This window comes from Balaenoptera physalus, assembly GCF_965194825.1.
Source record: "Balaenoptera physalus genome assembly, chromosome: 9".
Classification (NCBI taxonomy): domain Eukaryota; kingdom Metazoa; phylum Chordata; class Mammalia; order Artiodactyla; family Balaenopteridae; genus Balaenoptera; species Balaenoptera physalus.
Genome location: NC_138888.1, coordinates 26,860,472 through 26,880,303, shown reverse-complemented (window position 1 = coordinate 26,880,303; position 19,832 = coordinate 26,860,472). Strand labels below are relative to the sequence as shown.

The following is a 19,832-nucleotide window of genomic DNA, read 5'->3' as shown; positions in this document are numbered from 1 at the left end:
ATACCATGTGATATTTGTCTTTCTCTGACTTACTTAGCTTAGTATGATAATCTCTAGGTTCATCTGTGTAGCTGCAAATGGCATTATTTCATTCTTTTTTATGGCCAAGTAATATTCCACTGTATATATACCACATCAAAAAGACAACATATGAAATGGGAGAAAATATTTGTAAACAATGTGACTGACAAGGGCTTAATTTCCAAAATATACAAACAGCTTATACAGTTTAACATAAAAAACAACAAACAACCCAATCAAAAAATGGGCAGAAAACCTAAATAGATATTCTCCAAAGAAGACATACAGATGGTCAACAGGCACATGAAAAGATGTTCAATATCACTAACTATTAGAGAAATGCAAATCAAAACTACAACAAGATATCACCTCACACCAGTCAGAATGGCCATCATCAAAAAGTCTACAAATAATAAATGCTGGAGAGGGTGTGGAGAAAAGGGGACCCTCCTACACTGTTGGTGGGAATATAAATTGGTGCAGCCACTATGGAGAACAGTATGGAGGTTCCTTAAAAACTAAAAACAGAGCTACCATATGATCCAGCAATCCCACTCTTGGGCATATAACCAGAGAAAACTCTAATCTGAAAAGATATATGCACCCAGTGTTCACAGTAGCACTATTTACAATAGCCAAGACATGGAAGCAACCTAAGTGTCCATTGACAGATGAATGGATAAAGAAGATGTGGTACATATATGTGCCTTTGATGATTATCTGGGTGATGAAGAAATGAGCACAGGCCATTCCCTAGATATGAGGCACTGCAGCAATTAATTAAGCATTTAATGACTATTTTCTTAAGATGGATAGGAGTGACAGCAGTACCCAGAAGAAAATGAGGTCCTTCCACTGCATTCAGCCAGAAAGTGGAAAGGTCATGCTAGCAGAAATGAGGGCAATTATGTTTCTCAAATGTGTCCCACATACCATAGGGATGCTGAAATGACTTAGGTGTGAAGAGGAACATTTCCAAATGGAATTGTTGCGTACATATTTTCAAGTGTGCCAGAAATCCATAGCTGGCGTATTAAATTTATTTGCTTAGAATGAGGCTAAAGCAATTACTTAAATTAAAAAAGTAGGTAGGTTAGAAAAATGACAGCTGATACCAAGTGCTTGATAGGTAGTCCCTCATCTAACCTTCTCACAGCCATCCTATGAGTTGAATTCCATTTTACAGGAAACTAAATTAGAGCAAAGAAAAATTGCATAACTTGCCCAAATTCACACAGTTATAAGGGGCAGACCTGTCTGGCTGCAGACAAACTCAGATCTGTCGGAATTCAGAGTCCGGCCCCGGAACACCATGAGATATGGCTCTCCAGAATGTAATCACTCCTCCTCCCCAACAGAGGGGCTTTGTTTTTGCTGGATCCCCAGTGCAAATCTTTGTTGAATGGATGAATGAAAGAATGAGTAGCACATGACAGATGCTGATTCAGGCAAAAGTTATAAGTTGGTACATGGATACCTGAAGCTTAGGAAACCCTGACCTAGTTTAATGGTTTCAAAGTGTGTTCTCAGGAACTACCCTGGGATTCAAGCTGCAGAGGAGCCTCTGGGGCTGCTATGAGAAGGGGGGTGGGGAGGTCAAGAGGCAGGTTTCCAGCCCATTCTATCAGCTTCGACCAGGGCAGCTCCCTTTTTTTTTATCGATTATTGCCCCTCCTCCCACTTTAATTTTTGGAAGTCTTTACTGCTGCTGCAATCAAGACAAAACAAAGCAAAAACCAAACAAACAACAAATAACACCTCACAATGAAAATCTCCCACTGATCCCAGTGCAATAACCTCATGATACAGATGAAGAAACAGGCCCAGAGGAGGAAAGATTAGAACAAAGCCAGACCTTGAATCCAGTCTCTCTGACCCTTCTCCCAATGCTTATTCCATCACACTGAGAAAGTGATATTTGAAGTTTTGTTGGAAAACATCATTGTAGTACTGATGTCTATATCTAGTATGTGGAAAGATAGCTGTAGGGTCCAACCCTGACCTACACAGAGATGCATTTTAAATGCTGGGTATTCCCCTCTACAAAAATGTCTTAGGTGAGTTCAATTCCCATCATCCACTTACATAAGGAACAGGTAATTTGGAAGCATAAATTTAGGAGGAGTAGGTGGAATTAGCCAATCCGATCTTTCAAAAAGGGTTTAGTACACATTATAACCAAATATATTTTTCAAATGAAGGTGACTTAATAAATCGTAGTTCAAACCCTAAACATAGATAAAAGGTAACATTATTACACAATACATGTTAAGTGCAAGATGAACTGTAGACAAAAAGTGACCAGTTAAGCAATAGGAAGAAAGTCCTTCCAACTAGGGTGGCTTCAATGCTTTAAGATACCAGCAACTCCTGAGGGGGCCTTGAAGGATTGATGGGGTCCAAGCATTCATGATATAGGGAGGGGGAAGATTTTGGGGAAGGCAGGTAAGGATTTTGGAAATACATTTATGATTGGAGCTGGGGCATTGGGCTGGGTAGCTGATGAATGTGGTAACATCCTTGAGGCAGAACATCTGTTATACTGTTTACTTGAACTAAATGATGGGAAAGCATTTTTAAACATTTAAAATAATGTGGAAATCAAAGAAGTATGCATTATTATCAATAATAGTAAATTTATCATTTAAAAATACAGTTTCCTTCAGCTATATGCAATGTAAGATTTTTATTCTTTAAGATCTATAATTGTTTTAAAATCACATATTTGTCCAGTTTTATGGAATAAATGTAAATTGTTAAATGTATATCAATTTTAAAAATCAAAATCTTATTTCAAAGCAACTGGAGATTTTTTTACTTAATATAATCATACTGTGAATTTTTGTTGTTAAGTAATGAATCACTGTACATAAAAAATTACAAGTTTTGTGTTTTAGAGGAAATAGGACTTGACACATTCATTCTAAAAATAAGACTTCTTGTGAAGAATAATTTGTGAGATTACTAAGAAAACTCAGAAAAGATAAGTAATGAGGGAAAAGTACTGAGGATTAAATCAAAAAACCTTAATAAAATAGCATTATACTCATACAATAATACACATAAATCAATGGAACCAAAAAATGTACTAGTTCATAAGAGGATTTTATATGTGATAAGGAGGGCACATTACCTTCCTAGGGCTGCTGTAATGAAGTACCACAAACCAAGTGGTTTAAAACAACAGAAATTTATTGTCTCACAGTTCTGGAGGCTAAAAGTCCAAATTCAAGGTGTCAGCGGGACAATGCTCCCTCTGGAGATTCTGAGGAAGAATCCTTCCTTGCTTTTTCCTAGCTTCTGAGAGTTGGTGGCCATCCTCCAAGGCGTTCCTTGGCTTGTGGCAACATGACTACAGTCTCTGGAGCCGCCTTCACGTGGCCGTCTTCACCCTGTGTATCTTAGTCTTCACTTGGCGTTCTCCTCTCTGTCTGCTTCTTTTCTTCTTATAAGGGCAAGCATCATATTGGATTAAGGGCCCACCCTACTCCAGTGTGACCTTAGCTTAACTAACTACGTTCTCAATGACCCTATTTTTAAATAAGGTCATTCTGAAATACTGAGGCTTAGGACTTTCAACATATCTTTCTGGAGGACACATTTCAATCCATAATGGATGGTATCACAAAATTGTAGGGAAAGAAACCATTGCTCAAGAAATGACAATGTATTTAACTCTTTTGGACAAAAAATAAAGTTGGTTGGACACACCTTAGACTTCAGCCCCAAATAAATTTCAAATGGATTAAAATTAAACCTAAAATATGAAAAAGTAAAACAGAAAAATAGAAGAAAAATGACTACATCCTAGGAGGTCAAAGACTCTGACGATAGAAGCAGTAGTAGGTGTTTGTCTAAATTTGTCAGAAACACTTAAAATTAAAAAAATGAAAAAAAATACTAAGGCAGGGAAAACACTTGCAATAAATATGACAAACATATGCAGAATTCTTCAAACTCAATAAGAAAAACACTAATGCAACAATAGATAAAAGGGACAAAATTGTGAACAGTTAGTATATTTCAATCAGACTTTAATGCCAGATGTATGTTTTACATATTCAAAAATAAATTTAATGTAAAACCTGCATAAACAATAGGATAACCATGAAAAGTATGTCTAAATATATGAGCAGAAAAGACCTGAAGGTAAATACCTCAAAATGTCAACAGGGGTTTTCCCTTGGTGCTGGAATTACTGTTGATTTTTATTTTCTTCCGTATATTTTCTGTATCTACCCAATACACATGTATTCTTTTTACAGATAAAAAAAATTTTCTTTTAAAGGCTACCCACTCCAATTTATTTCTGTGCAAATAAAGATTGCTAAAATTGAATTACTTAATGTAAAATTATAGCCCTAGTATGCTAAATTAGTTTTCCAAACGGATGTAACATAAATCCAAAAATGCACAAAGTTGGCTCGAGACTACTTGTATGTTAGAGATATATGTGTGTCATATCATTTTTTTGGTTTTATTGCATATCTGAATGTTCTGAATTTCCGTTTCAGAACAAATAGTACATACCAGCATTAGTTTTGATACTTTAAATGGGCCCTTTAAGTGGCCTGGCTTCCCAAGAGAAGTTCTTTGAGAGTCTCAGATCATGGGAATGAGGGTCAGAAATATGCAGACAGAGACTTCAGGCAGAATTTGGCTTTTAGACAACTTCCCCCAGCTTGGGGGACCTTTTTTATACTCCAAGGTGCTCTTCTCTCCCTCTCTTCAGTCAGATTCCAGTTGTTGCCTTTCTAGTGCATCTGACTGGACTATAAAAGCAAAGCCATTAGTCACCTAATCACTGGTGTGCATCTCTGCTAGTACCTTAAATGAAGACCTAAGGAATTTTGGTTGTGGGAAGCTGTGTGTGTGTAGGTTGTACAGAGGGTGGGGAGAGGACATTTTTTGTTTTTGAGGTGAAAAAAATTTCCGGTAATCTTCATTGCCATTGTTCTAATTTCTCTTTACTCCTCTAAAAAGGTCAATGACTCTTTGAACAAAGTTGCCCCAATTCACAGTACCCAACACTTGGGAAGTGACCAAAGGTAGCGAGGGAGCTATGCCTGTATATTATAGGGTAGCAAGTTTGGAGGAAGTTGAGCACCATCCCTTTTTACTTTTTAAAAAATTAATTAATTAATTAATTTTTGTCTGTGTTGGGTCTTCGTTGCTTCAAGCAGACTTCCTCTAGTTGCGGCGAGCGGGGGCTATTCTTCGTTGCGGTGCACGGGCTTCTCATTGCGGTGGCTTCTCTTGTTGCGGAGCACTGGCTCTAGGCGCGTGGGCTTCAGTAGTTGTGGCTCACGGGCTTAGTTGCTTCATGGCATGTGGGATCTTCCCGGACCAGGACTCAAACCCGTGTCCCCTGCATTGGCAGGCAGATTCTTAACCACTGGGCCACCAGGGAAGTCCCAGACCACCATCCCTTTTGACCTGTAAAATAAAATATACTCAGGGTTATAGTGTCTTTAACCCACATCTCTGGTTTGTGACTGAGTTGGGGCAGATCCGTATTTTACTTGCAGATGGTCACTTAATATTTGTCTCATGAGTTTTATAGTTCTTTCCTTGATGGGATATAATTATTATAGTCAAATTGCATCACTAGGCTAGCTGACCATATATAAATTGTTAAATATAAGTGGATAAACAGAGGCTCATTTTTTCCAACTGGCCCCATCTGATTGCAAAGGAAGTAGAACTGCCAAAAGCTAAGCCTGTGTTTTGAAATCAAGTAGTTATTCTGGGTGGAGAAAATGACACAGGAAGGCACAGTGGCAAGCCAAGCATACCCCCGACTAATGGGGTGTGTGGCATGTTAAATTGCCTTAAATTCCCTGAAGTGGTAGGTCTCTGGCAGGCTGAAAACAAAAGTCAGGAAAGTGCTGATTCAAAATATACTGGTCATATGTATTTGGAAGTGGATACTTTAAGCCAATCTCCCTTAACATTCCTGTACTTTCATAACTCTTGTTGCCTTAGCAGTATTTCTGGAGACATGACCTTGTTGTTTGGCCAGGTTCTAGACTAGAAAAAATTGTGCATCCAGCTCTGACATTTGTCCCTTTGGAAAATGAGTGAACTACTCAAAACTGTATAAAAATCCTTTCTCAAATCTCCAGAGGAGATGATTTCCTCCTAGACTACGCAACCCAGCTATTGATACCCTTTCCCTGTGTCTGGCTGGTTAGTTAACCTGGGCATGAAATTCTGGAGCTTCCCTCTCCTTTCATTCTCTCTCCCTCCCATTTTGCTTTTCTTCTCTTCTCTTCCTTCTTTCTCAAAGCAAAATACATTCTTCAACTTGCCTCTTGAATCTCAATTTAGCATTTTTCTCACTTGAAGCCTGATCTTGAAGTCTTGTCTTACCCTCAGTCCCAATCAGTTTATCAAAATATTTCTTCCACATAAACATAGAGCACTTCCTCAGAGGAATTCCAGTAAGTAAATTTTCTCTGTCTCATTCCATTTATAACAGTGATGTTATGGAATTTGCAAAGTATAATATTAAAGACAAAACATTGTCTTACTTAAAAAATAAACAATATTTATGATGCAATCGTTATGTATTGATCACTCTCCAAGTGATTTCCTTGCCTTCTCTTACTAACTAACCTTTCTGGCAACCCTAAAAAATAAGTGTTTTATTCCCTGTTATTAAGTAACTTGTCCGAAATCACACAGCTAGTAAGTGGCGAAGCTGGCATTTGGACCTAGGAGTTTGGTTTTTACTATGACATACACTTACATCTAGGGAGGCATGAAGGACATTAATTTTTAAAAAATTTCTTTTTGACATTAAGTTTTGAACCAGGTATGAACAGAGAAGCAGGAGAGAGTATTAGATAAGTAAAATATATTTGGGAATAGGTACTCAAAAACTGCTTTATTAATTTATTAAGTATTCTCTATTTTAGAATTGCTTTTTTTCACTGCTATAAAATTATTTGTTTATTGTCACCATTCATTTGTATATTGAGCATTTTTGCATTCCTTTTTATTTATTTATTATTGTTTTTAGTTTATTCTTTTTTATTGAATGAAAGATTGTTTTTTTAACATCTTTTTTCAAGTATAATTGGTTTACAATGGTGTGTTAGTTTCTGCTGTATAACAAAGTGAATCAGCTATACGTAAACATATATCCCCATATCTCCTCCCTCTTGTGTCCCCCTCCCACCCTCCCTATCCCACCCCTCTAGGTGGACACAAAGCACCGAGCTGATCTCCCTGTGCTATGCAGCTGCTTCCCACTAGCTATCTATTCTACATTTGGTAGTGTATATATGTCCATGCCACTGTCTCACTTCGTCCCAGCTTACCCTTCCCCCTCCCTGTGTCCTCAAGTCCATTCTCTACGCCTGCGTCTTTATTCCTGTCCTGCCCCTAGTTTCTTCAGAACCATTTTTTTTTTTTTAGATTCCATATATATGTGTTAGCATACAGTATTTGTTTATCTCTTTCTGACTTACTTCACTCTGTATGACAGACTCTAGGTCCATCCACCTCACTACAAATAACTCAATTTCATTTCTTTTTATGGCTGAGTAATATTCCATTGTATATGTGTGCCACATCTTCTTTAACCATTCATCTGTCGACGGACAATTAGGTTGCTTCCATGTCCTGGCTATTGTAAATAGAGCTGCAATGAACATTTTGGTACATGTCTCTTTTTGAATTAGGGTTTTCTCAGGGTATATGCCCAGTAGTGGGATTGCTGGGTCCTATGGTAGTTCTATTTTTAGTTTTATAAGGAACCTCCATACTGTTCTCCATAGTGGCTGTATCAATTTACATTCCCACCAACAGTGCAAGAGGGTTCCCTTTTCTCCACACCCTCTCCAACATTTATTGTTTGTAGTGAATGAAAGATTCTTTAAATTCTATAGTGCTTTACCATTTTCAAAAGTTTCACACACATGATTTCATATATTCTCATAATAACCCTTCTTTAAATGCCCTGCCCCTATATTGCCCCTCCCCCCTTCCCTCTCCCCACGGGTAACCACTAGTTTGTTCTCTATATCTGTTGTGAGTCTGCTTCTTTTTAGTTTTATTCACTAGTTTGTTGTAGTTTTTAGATTCCACATATAAGTGATATCATACAGCATTTATCTTTCTCTGTCTGACTTATTTTAATGCCCCCCAAGTCCATCCATGAGGCTGTAAATGGCAAGCCTTCATTCTTTTTTATGACTGAGTAGTATTCCATTATGTATATACACCACATCTTCTTTATCCATTCATCTGTTGATGGACACTTACGTTGCTTCCATACCTTGGCAATTGTAAGTAATGCTGCTATGAACATTGGGGTGCATGTATCCTTTTGAATTAATGTTTTTGTTTCTCATTTGGTATGTGAGCTAGTCTAGGCACAAAACAGTTCTTGACTTCAAGTTTGAGTTTTGTCTTCCAACCAGTTCAGAACCCAAGGAGGAAGTTGGGGCGGGGATGGGAGGTGGTGGTTAGGGGTGGCTTTTGTACCCTGCCAAACCCCACTCCTAGCTCCTAAATGAGGGATGGTCCTTCAGTCTCAGCCCTTAGGGCCAGGGCCCCATCCTACCCTGTTGGACATCCCTTTCTATTTAGATACTCGTCTCTCCTTGGACTCTCTGTCTCCTCCCTGTTGGGTCTTCTAGCCCCTTCTGACCTCTGCTGCCTCCAGGGAAGAATGCCACTCACTTATCCATTCTGGATGGGGTGGGCTGAAAATGACCTTGGATATTGTTTGTGTGACGTATGTATGCAAGACAATCAGTACATATGCCCCTAGACTTTCTGTGTAGTTTTTATGCCCTCTCTCTAGAACTGCGATCCCTAATGCCCTCTTCTCATATCTTGGCTTCTGTAAGTAACAAGCCCAAGTATATGGTGGTGAGAGTCAGAGGATAGAAACCATTTTTCTTCTATAAGCCATTGCTTTTATATTTCTGTGCTCCTGAATATCAACAATGAGTATACCCTAATATTATAAAATGTACTTTTTGGCAAATGGGAGAATAGTGACTATTGCTTGGAAGGGACCACATAATTTTATATATATATTTTTTGCTTAAAACAACACACTCATACAATCATTATTACTACCATTACACCATTTTTTTAAATATGAAAGGACTTTCATATATATTATTTTATTTAATCCTCACAACAATTTTTAGGAAGGTAAGTTAGATATGATTATCTGTTGTGAATCACAAATTTGTATATTTTCCTTATTTCCTATTTACATTTTCTGGCCTGTGATTGTTATGTTCATGAAGATATGCTATCTTACCGTGTCTGGTTTGTTTTTCTAATACATGTTTTCCATGAATTAACCTCTGTTTTATTCTTTTTTATTTCTTGGATTGACAGGATATAAAAATATTAAATAATAGTTTTACATTTGACATTTTTTATTGGTACTGACTTTAAAGAGAATGGCTCCAATATTTCCCCACTTTTTCCTATTTTGAAATTTTATTTTCCCTTTGTATTTTTGTGAATGCTTTTTTCTTTTTAGATAACAAAATTACCATACATCATAAAAATTTTGGAAAATATAAAAAAGCACAAAGAAGAAAATAAAAATAAGTTAATATAAAAAACTCCACTTAGAAATAAACCTATAAACTATATTGTGTCTATCCCTTCTAGCTTCTCATTTCTCTCTATTTTATACTATCATAAATTATTAAAATTCCCAATTGTTATACATTTTTAATGTTTATAATTTTCCTACATTTTAAGGGATGCCATAATAAACATTTACTTACATATATATCAGAATACTTCTGGTAAGTTCCTAGTAAAATTGCGTAATCAATTTTAAAGCTTTTGATGAATTATACCAGATGGTTATTCAGAAAGTTTTACCCATATATGCTTTTAAAAACATTGCGTGAGTCTATGTATTTTACCACATGCTAAATAATCTTAGGTATAATCATTATTTCAATCTTTGCCTACTTGATGAGTAAAGTAATACTTTAGTGTTGTTTCATTTTGTATGTTAAACTCTGATGAGGCTGAGTATTTTTGTGTGTATGAATTGCCATTTCCCATTCTTTGCTCATTTTTTTTAAATCGAGGAGCTAATAAAAGAAAAAATCTTACTCTAAGAACTCTTTGTATAGTAAATATATTAATCCCTTGTCTATTACATATCATAATTAGCCTGTTATTTGCCTTTTTAATGGCGTTTTAACAATTTTTTTGAATTTGAAAATTATGCATGGTTATTGAATTTTACCAAGTATCTTATTGATACTTATTAATAATTTTTCTTATTTTTAAATCTATACATGTGATACATTGCAGGAAGAAAGATAAACCATATGTTGGACTATCCTTGTATTCCATAAACTCTTTTAGACATGACATAATTTTGTTTGAATCTGATGTTATTTTTCAGGAGAACAAATCATTTCGTGTTATTAGAGATGCCAATTATTTCCTGCCTTGGGGATTCTTCCACAGCTGAGCTGTGACACTGTCTTCCCAACTCCAAGTATCAGGTGACTGCTCTAGAATTGGACACCTGACCAGAGGTTTCCCTCAGTAGACTCACCAGCTACCAGGCTGGCATGACTGTGTGGAGGGCCAATGAGGGTACCCTCTTAGGAATGTGGAACTTTGAGTGATTCAGCGGTGAGCACCTGAGCTGCAAATGTGTTGGGCCACATACAAGATAAACAAGCAGATATGCAAGAAACCCTGTGGTCCCTGAGAGGTGGAAGGTGCAGGGTGGGTTCTTGAGGGCTCTTGAGTTTCTCAAATTTCTAATGAGTCTCAAAGGCACTGTCTGCCCCTGGATTCTGAGCCCCTCCAGTGTTCTTTCAATCATATACTTTCCTCTCTTTTAAGGTAGTTGGAGATTTCTGACTTATGCAACCAGAAAGCCTTCAGTTGACACTCAGGATGTCACTGGCCTCCTTCAAAAATACGAAAGGGACGAACTCAGCACTATCTGATCTGGAAGTTTCCCTTCAGTCCCGCAGTTCTATGAGTCTATGAAATTAATGGTCCCCTTTATTGGGACAGTTTCTAAACCCAGCTTGGTAGAACTCTAGAATAACAAAGATTCAGTGAAAACCAGGAGCCAGATGGCAATGTGTTAAGACAGACCTCTTAAGACAGGAAGACATTTCCAATTTTAGAAAAATTGTGTTTCCTTAAAACCTGAAGGAGCATTTTGCTTCTCGGTCATTGAATTGAACGAGTACCTCTGCTTCCTAAACTGTAATTTCAGCTGTCTGTCTGTGCTTCTCTTCACGTACCTCAGACTGGGCATCTGGCAGTGACAGGTAATCAAATCATATCAAGGGACACTGAGCCATCTGCCTTGATCTCAGCCCTCAGAACTGAGCGATTGGAAAGGGTTTCAGCTTTTCATCTGGAGCTTGCAAGCCCGCATGGTCCAGTTTTCTCAATGAAAGTATTGATTTAGGTCTTTAAAAATAATGCCCAGCCTTGCTGACATCAAGGAGACGACTCATAGCATCAAGATAAAAGAGGATCAGGCTGTGAATAAAGCCGTTCAATTTTCTTTTACACGCAAAACAAAAGTCTGAAATGCCCGCCTTCAATGGCCAAAGAAGAGCAGCAAGATAATTAGGACTTTAGGATTAAGAAAGTACAGTGTTGGGAGGTAATGAGGAGGTTGAGGGTGACAACAATTCCTGGGCTGCTGTCAGACGGGATATATGAAGAGGGATGGAGCTTATGCTTGATGCAAAGAAGGATATCTTTATTTCTATTAAAGACTTGAATGTACAACAAACATCAAAACTGACTGGCTTTTAAATTACTTCTAAATCCCTTAGTATCTTAGTCAGTTTGCTATAACAGATTACAATAGACTAGATGACTTAAACAACAAATGTTTATTTCTCATGCCTCTGGAGGCTAGAAGTCCAAGATCAGGGTGCCAGCATGCTCTTAGTGAGGGTCCATGTGGTTATGTCCTCACATGGCCTTTCCTTGGCATGTGCACAAAAAAAAGAGGGAGACAGAGCTCATGTCTCTTCCTCTTTTTATAAGGGCACTTATAATCATGGGAGCTCCACCCTTAGGACCTAATTTCCTATTTACCACCACCAAATACCATCAAATTGGGGATAAAGTGTTTCGACAAAAGAGTTTTGAGAGGACACAAACATTCAGTCCATAGCACTTGAGAATATGTATTCTATTGAGGGATCTTTGGATTGCATCTTAGGTTGAGTTTCCCAGAAGTGGACCCTGAGATAAGGATTCATGGGAAAGTAGTTTCTTAGGAAATGTCCCTAGGAGAAACTGGTAGGGGAGTGGGATTGTGCAAGAGTGTCAGATCAGCATCTCACAGGGCATAACTCTTACTCAATTCTGCAGTAAGTAAAACCATCCAGAGTAAGGCAAGTGTTACAAATAGCTCCCAGGGGATGTAAATTCCCGGGTAGTTACAGCTCTTAAGACCAACAGGCTGGGTAGCCTGAGAGTAGTCCTCTAACAAAGAGCTGCAGGTACTGGTTGGTAGGAGTGAAAGCACCTTGAGGGAAGGCCCTTGTGCAGGAAAAGGATCCCATAGGGTATGGATGGTGGAAAAACAGCAAGTTGCAAGAAACAAAAACCCACCCAAGGTAACGTAAGAAAAGGGGTATCTCAGTTAAGATTTCATTTGGCTGCATATAACAAAAACTGGATTCAGCACCCAACCAAAAGAGTTTATGTTTCTAATACAATAAGAAGTTCAGAAGTTGGCAGTCTGGGATGGGTGTAGCTGCTTCCTGACGGTATCAGTGAACAGTGTTCCAGCTCTACCTTCTTGCTTTTTGCTTCATGCTTGCAAGACGGCTCTTCTACCTCCAGCCTCATGTGTGCATTCCTGTAGGGAGAAGAAGAGGAACAGAAAGAAGGCCATATGTGTATCAGGAAAACAAACACCAGAAATCTAGAGCAGCCTTCTGATTATTTTTTATTGTCTCTGAGTTGCATAATTACCTTTAGATGTAAGGAATTCTGGGAAGTGGCATATGGCTCCCCTGAAAAGACTAACTTTTCTTTTAGTAAAGAAGAGAGAAAGGACAAAGACTGGGCATCCAATAGGGGATTTTTTGCAAAAATACAGTGGGCCATCTTATGGGCATCCAAGGACAAGACACAAGCGCAGCTTGGATTCCTGAGGGATGGTGCCAGAACTGGCCAATGAGGAGGTCGTGTTTTGTAAGTTAAGTCTGAATAGACGATGGAACATGCCTGTGCAAAGAGGAGATATGTGAAGTGGCAGCACATAGCACACACACACACACACACACACACACACGCACACACGCCCTCATGCATGCTGGCTGAGTCCTGTGGCACTGTGAGCACTGGCCAATGTTCGTGCCAAGCAGTTAGCCTGGCTGCACACGCCAAGGCTGGGACCTGGGTCCAGATTGGTGGTGATGATGGTGACAGCAGCAGCAGAAGCAGCAATAGTGGCAGCAGTAGCCATAGCCCTGGAGAGAGGAGGGTCCGCGTGTGAAGACGACGCTAGGATCCGTGGTGGGTGCCTGTCTGCTGATCTGGTCATGGAGCCCATCTCTGGGGCACTGACACACATCTTAAATCTTTGGCCAGGAACTGCTGGAGCTCAGCTGGTAAAACTTTGTCAGCAAATTATTACTAAATAAAAAAAAACACATGGGCATTGTAATAAAGCCTATCAGTGAGTTACCAGAATTCTTCATAATTTAAAATGTCTGGTTTTGAAAACTGTTGCAACATTGCCAAATAAATATCCACAAGCCTAGAAATAGAAATTAAATTGAAAGATCATCACATTTGATGGAAAACAACACTATTGTCATATGAAGCATCAGATGAACCAATTATTAATGAAGAAGATAATTTTAAAATTAGTTTTCTCTTGTAATGGAAGATACAGTGATAGAATACAAAAACAGGTGTTTGAGTTATATATAAATCATGAAGTCAGATTTCTGTATAACCTCCACAAGTTACAGGAAATATAAGAGGAAATGTTAACATGCCATTGTTCAAATTTACATTTAAAATTAGATCCAGACTTACATGAAAGGGATTTGTATGAAGGATTACATTTTTTAAGAAAAATTGTTCTGCAAGAATCGTCAGCTCTAGATGTACTGATATTTGTATTTCAAAATAAATAATCAGAAAATTTCCCCAAAGTTTTCACAGCCTGTAAAATACTCTTAACAGCTCCAGTAACTGGAGTTATCAGAAGATAGATGCTCCTCAAAATGAAAAATTTTCAAAAATCATTTACAATCTTGAATTTTCCAAGAGCACCTCACATTGCTTTCAATATCAATTGAAAATGAAGTTGCTAAAAGTATAAATTTTGATGGCCTAATAATTATGTTCCAGAAAAGTCTAATGATCAATCAAGCCATCACACTAATAAACTATTATTTATTGTGTTATATAAGATCGTGACACAAAAAATATTATTTTGTTCATTTTGTAAGTTCAATTTGTAAATGATTCCTATGTGTCACTATTATTCCCTTGTTATGGACTGAATTCTATCCCCTGCCCCCAATTCATATGTTGAAATCCTAACCTTCTATGTGACTATAGTTGGAGACAAGGCAGTTAAAGAAGTAATTAAAGTTAAATAAGGTCATAAGGCTTGGGCTCGAATCTCATAGGACAAGTGTCCTTATAAGAAGAGGAAGAGACACTCGACATCTCTCTCTCTTTCTGTGTGCACAGAGTAAGGGTTGTATGAGATACACCAAGAAGTCAGCCATCTGCAAGCCAGGAAGAGAGGTCTTACCAGAAACCCTAGCGGCACCTTGATCTTGGACTTCTAGTCTCCAGAACTGTGAGAAAATAAATTTCTGTTTCGTAAGCCACCCAGTATGTGATACCTTGTTAGGGCAGCCTTAGCTGACTAATATACCCCTGTACATTTTCGAAATAATTTTAAAGGAAAAATCTTTATATTTTAGTACCTTTATTGGCATTTTCCCCCTTGCTTTTGAATAAGGAGGTCCACATTTCCCTTGTGTGCTGGACCCTGCCAATTATATAGCTGGTCATTCTCTGAATTGAGGTCACACTCTGCGTCTCTCCTAGGGTCTCTTCTCTCTGCTTCCTTTCTCTCTAATCAGCTTTTCATGGTTGCATATAACCCAACAAGGCCACTTCCATCCCGACACTACATGACCTTTTAGGTCAAGTGCTCAACATCAACCCATTAGTTTCATCTCAGAGCCCTGACTCTATATTTCCAAGAGAAAGACTCTAACTGGCTTGGCCCGGCCTATGGATTTGTTGGTCCAGTGTCAGGTATCCACCTCTTCCAACTGGCTAGGGCCACACATGTGTTCCTGGCTGTCCAGGCCTCCAGCTGCAGGAGCTGAGATGGAAGGCGATTCCAAAGGCTGAGGACTGGGCTTGTGCTCTTAACTGAGGCAATTAAAATGCATACGTGGGGACTTCCTCGGTGGTCCAGTGGGTAAGACTCCGTGCTCCCAATGCAGGGGGCCCGGGTTCAATCCCTGGTCGAGGAACTAGATCCCACATGCATGCCACAACTAAGACCCGGTACAGGCAAAATAAATAAGTAAGTAAATAATTAAAAAGAAACAATAAAATGCATATGGGGAGAATAACTGGCTTCAATTCCAAGCTCAACTTCTTTTCTAAGGGTGTGCACCATCTTCACTCCTAAATGTAGCCAACCTCAGTTTAAAAAGGAAAAGCAGAAACCACTGCTCTGTGCTAACGAGTATTTCAGGGTTGTGTTGCTCAGTTCTCCATCTACAAAGAACCCATTAAGAATAGGATTAGGTGGAAATTTTCAACAGAATAATGCAATGTCCGTGAACTTTTAGTTGAGGGTCCTCAATTCATTCCAACATGGATTTTTGACATACTGTCTCATTTAACATTAAACTGTATTTGAAAAAGTTAAACAGCAAAGATATAAATAAAAATAGCAACATATTTTCCAGTGAGATGAATTTTAATAACATTTTTTGGTTAGATTCATAACTATAATTTTTAAAATGTACTAAAATCAGGAGTCTTGCTATACATTTCCAGAAGCAAACTTGGAAGAGTCCTGTTGAAATAAAAGTACAAATTAAAATCATTGATTACTGACAACTACCATATGCTATCACTTATATGTGGAATCTAAAATATGACACAAATGAACTTATTTACAAAACAGAAACAGACTCAGAGACAAAGAAAACAAAATTATGGTTACCAAAGGGGAAAGGAGATGCAAGAGGGATAGATTAGGAGTTTGGGATTAGCAGATACAAACTACTGTATATAAAATAGATAAACAACAAGGTCCTACTGTATAGCACAGGGAACTATATTCAATATCCTATAATAAACCATAATGGAAAAGAATATGAAAAAGAATATATATATATATAACTGAATCACTTTGCTATACACCAAAAACTAACGCAGCATTGTAAATCAACTCTGCTTCAATAAAATAATCACCGATTACCAAAAAGTTTAATATAGTCACACCTTAGTTACCTAGAATTCAGACTTATTGACAACTCCTGCAATCTGGAACACAGCAGTGGAACAAAGTTCCCTGAGGTGCTGAGACAGCTCTCACAGAATCAGTGCACTGAAGCTCATTTGCTTTAGTTGTAGAAGAGGGACCCAGTCAGAGCCTGTTCACCCTTACTTTATACACTCTCTAAATAATTTTGATTTTCTGGTTTGCCAGCCCACAGCAGATTAAAACCAAAAATTTATTAGGATAGTGGAAATAAGTGAATGGAAAGCAGAAATGCTGCTCAAACATATGAAGTGATTATTGACATTGGAGAGGAAACTGAAAGAAGGAACTGTAAAATCACAGTAGTTTGGAGACATTTAATGCGCACATGCATCCATTTAGCATTCTCACATACATTTAATAAGCATAAGCTGAGTGCCTCCTATTAGCCTATCACTGTGCTTGGTGTCCAGGATACAAAGATTGAAAACTCAGTGCCTACCCTCAAGGGCTTATAATCCAGCATAAAGATTGACAAATGAAAATGCCATTATGATATAGTATGGCGAATGGTTAAGTGCTGGATAAGACTGAGCCCAGGGCCATGAGCCAGAATGCATTTAAAGTGTTCCAGGTGAGACGTGACGAAGCCCTAATCAAGACAGTGGAAATGAAGAAATGTGTGAGATATGAAAGAGCAAGGAGGTAGAATTTCCAGTTCAGGATAATTGATTAGATGGGAGAGGTGAGGGAGAAGGAAAAGTCATGGATGGCTCTGAGATTTCTGGCTGGCATGAAGAAACAGTGAGAGGCTCCAATCTCTCCAATAAGGGCATCACGTTATTACAGCTGACATTTTAAATGAAGACTTGGGAATCATGACATAAGGTCAGGGAAGTGTGAAATCCATTTAGTAGTGATTTTCTGTATTGGGGAATAAAACACCTCATTGTAAATGAACTGTATACAGAGAAGTCCTTGTAAGTTCCTTGAGGGCAGGACATACATGATTTATCCTGGTGTCCCCAGTGTCCAAATCTGGTGGATGCTTAATAATAATTTATTTATTTGACTTATAGAAACCAATTAGAATCACTTTGACCTTTTCTAGTCATCTCCCTTTAGGGAGTAAGATAAAATGGAGGAAATTTGTAAATGTCTTTCGTGCTTGAGCAGATAGCTATTGGCTCCAGACATAGTCTTCTTTCAAACAGAATTTTTCTTAAGGCAACTGAAAAGTCTGCGTTGTCATATTGGATCAGATCTTCTGAAGACCCTGGCAAGTAGCCTTTCCATCTCCTTAGATTTCCAGTGGCTTTTACAAAAGTAGCAGACACCAATTCGCTCTCTGATGCTGTAGGATCTGGAGGGACGCAGGCAGTGCCACCTCAGGGCAGCGGGAGTGGCCCTGTGTACTCATAGGCACTCTGCGTGCTCACAGGTCCAGGAATAGGTGTTCAGTAGGAGCCTGTCATTCCCTAAATGCAAGGAGGCCTCATTCAGCCTTCCTGACCAAGAAGGTTCCTCATGGGTATCTATTCAGAAAAGAAGCTTATATCCAAGTGGCAACTTGTAAACAATTAATTAAGTCAAGATGCACTTAAAAGAAAAGCTCAGAATTAGGTCAGGGTTGGATGCAGGGAAAACACAGTCTAGATGCATTATGGAGCTTCTCTGAAAAGAACTGTTTTTGTGATTTTAATCACTGACATCTACTGGAGCCATGTAATTTTTCTTTTATTTGAATGTTTAATTTTGGAAGTTAAGCCTGAGAAACAGAAGCATTTTATCCTTTATCAGATAGCTATGAGTCATGATTGATACATATGAAAAAATGAGTTATAAAATCTCAGTTGGCTTTGAAGCAGGAACAGAAACAAGAGAAAATAAGAATCACATCGCACAAGGAAAACCAACTTCCAAGAACACTCCCGAGAATGTTCATCCTCGCACATGAAATATAGCTTACTCTATCAGATTGCTAAATCTGTGAGATCAAATAGCAGATTTTGTCACTACAAAGTCTCTAGTTGGATAAACACTATACTGCAAGGATATGGGTGTGTGAATTCAAACGACACCGGGCAGTGGGCCTTCTTGGTCTTTATGTCTTATTCTTCATGGCTCTCGGTTGGAGGAACCATGCTTTTATTTCTTTTGAAACCCTCACTCCCCGCCCCCCGCAAGCAGCTGGGATTTTCTGTAAACCCGAAAGTTGTTCAGTAAGTGTGGCTGGCTAGTTGCCAGGTAGAGGTGAGCCGTTCCCGCTTCAGCCACCTCTGGGTGAGGAAGTCATTCTGGAAGCATTTAGCTGGGAAGGGGGCCGCCAAGGAAAGGGCGCACAGCCTAGCTCCTGGGGGCAGAGAGAGGCTGTGGAGGGACGGGGGACTCATCACCTCTCCCTGGACTTGCTGTCCCCGACCAGGGGCCGTGGCACTGTGGGAGGGCTTGGTCAGCTCAACGCTCACCTGGGAGCAGGTGGGGCCTGAAGACAGGCAGGCAAAGGAGGGGCCTGGGGGCGGCAGGGTACGTACGGGCGGGCAGCGCGGGGCGCAGGGACTAACCCTGTGCCGTTTCTGAACGCAAGTGGAGGGGGCGCGCTGAGAATGGACTCTCCTGTTAAGAACGGCTCCTCGTCCTTAGGGGAGGGTGATGAAGCCGGCTCTCCTCTGGAACGGCCGTGGGACCCGAAGGAGCCAGTTTGGGATGTAAATGTCAGCGGCTTTGCCTGCTGCACTTCCCGGAAGACGGTCGGTGCGCGCTGCCTTCCCGCGCTGAGCCAGCCACCTCCCTGGAAGCTGAGCCGCTCCGCGGAGGGGAAGGCGGCAGGGGCTGCACCTGCTCGCGACTGCTTCCCGCTCCGGCTTTCTCAGAATTCTGACCCCGGCAGCGGCGTGGATCTCAAGTCGGCAGATGCTCAGGGATGTGAAGACGGCTTGCGCGGCTCCGCAGTTGAGGGCATATGTAGGAACCAGAGGCGGGAACCTTCTCTGTCAGAGACATGCCGAGTTTATGCATTCGGAGATAAATTCTGGGCTTGTCTGAAATTTTTCTGCGGGTCTCCAAATTTAATCCTTAGGCAGTGATTTCTATACTTTCCCTGGAAATACAGATATGACTCAGAGATACTTATGTTTACTAACTGCCTTATCAGATACGTAGGGTCTTTAATAATTCTTTTCTATCATACCTACCACCTAGCCTTGAATGCTGTTTAAAAGGCAGACTTATTGAAGGTTAGGGCCCTTGCTCTTACAAATATATTTGCATTTCAGATTCTAAACAAACCAAACATGGCTTCCTAAGAGAGCATCTGTTTATATCTAGCAGT

The 19,832-nt window shown here is 39.4% G+C and overlaps 1 protein-coding gene across 1 annotated transcript in view; it reads right to left on the bottom strand.

The window, feature by feature from the left end:
• Nucleotides 1-1,139: 1,139 nt before the first annotated feature.
• Nucleotides 1,140-19,832, bottom strand: part of LOC309666886 (uncharacterized protein) — a 30,371-nt gene continuing 11,678 nt past the window's right edge. Inside the window, exons 2-3 of the mRNA XM_082475007.1 lie at nucleotides 13,338-13,659; nucleotides 1,140-12,877 (exon numbers count right to left, since the gene is read on the bottom strand). Coding sequence (XP_082331133.1) covers nucleotides 12,718-12,877; nucleotides 13,338-13,597 — 420 coding nt within the window. The 5' untranslated portion in view covers nucleotides 13,598-13,659 and the 3' untranslated portion in view covers nucleotides 1,140-12,717. The remainder of the gene's footprint in view (nucleotides 12,878-13,337; nucleotides 13,660-19,832) is intronic.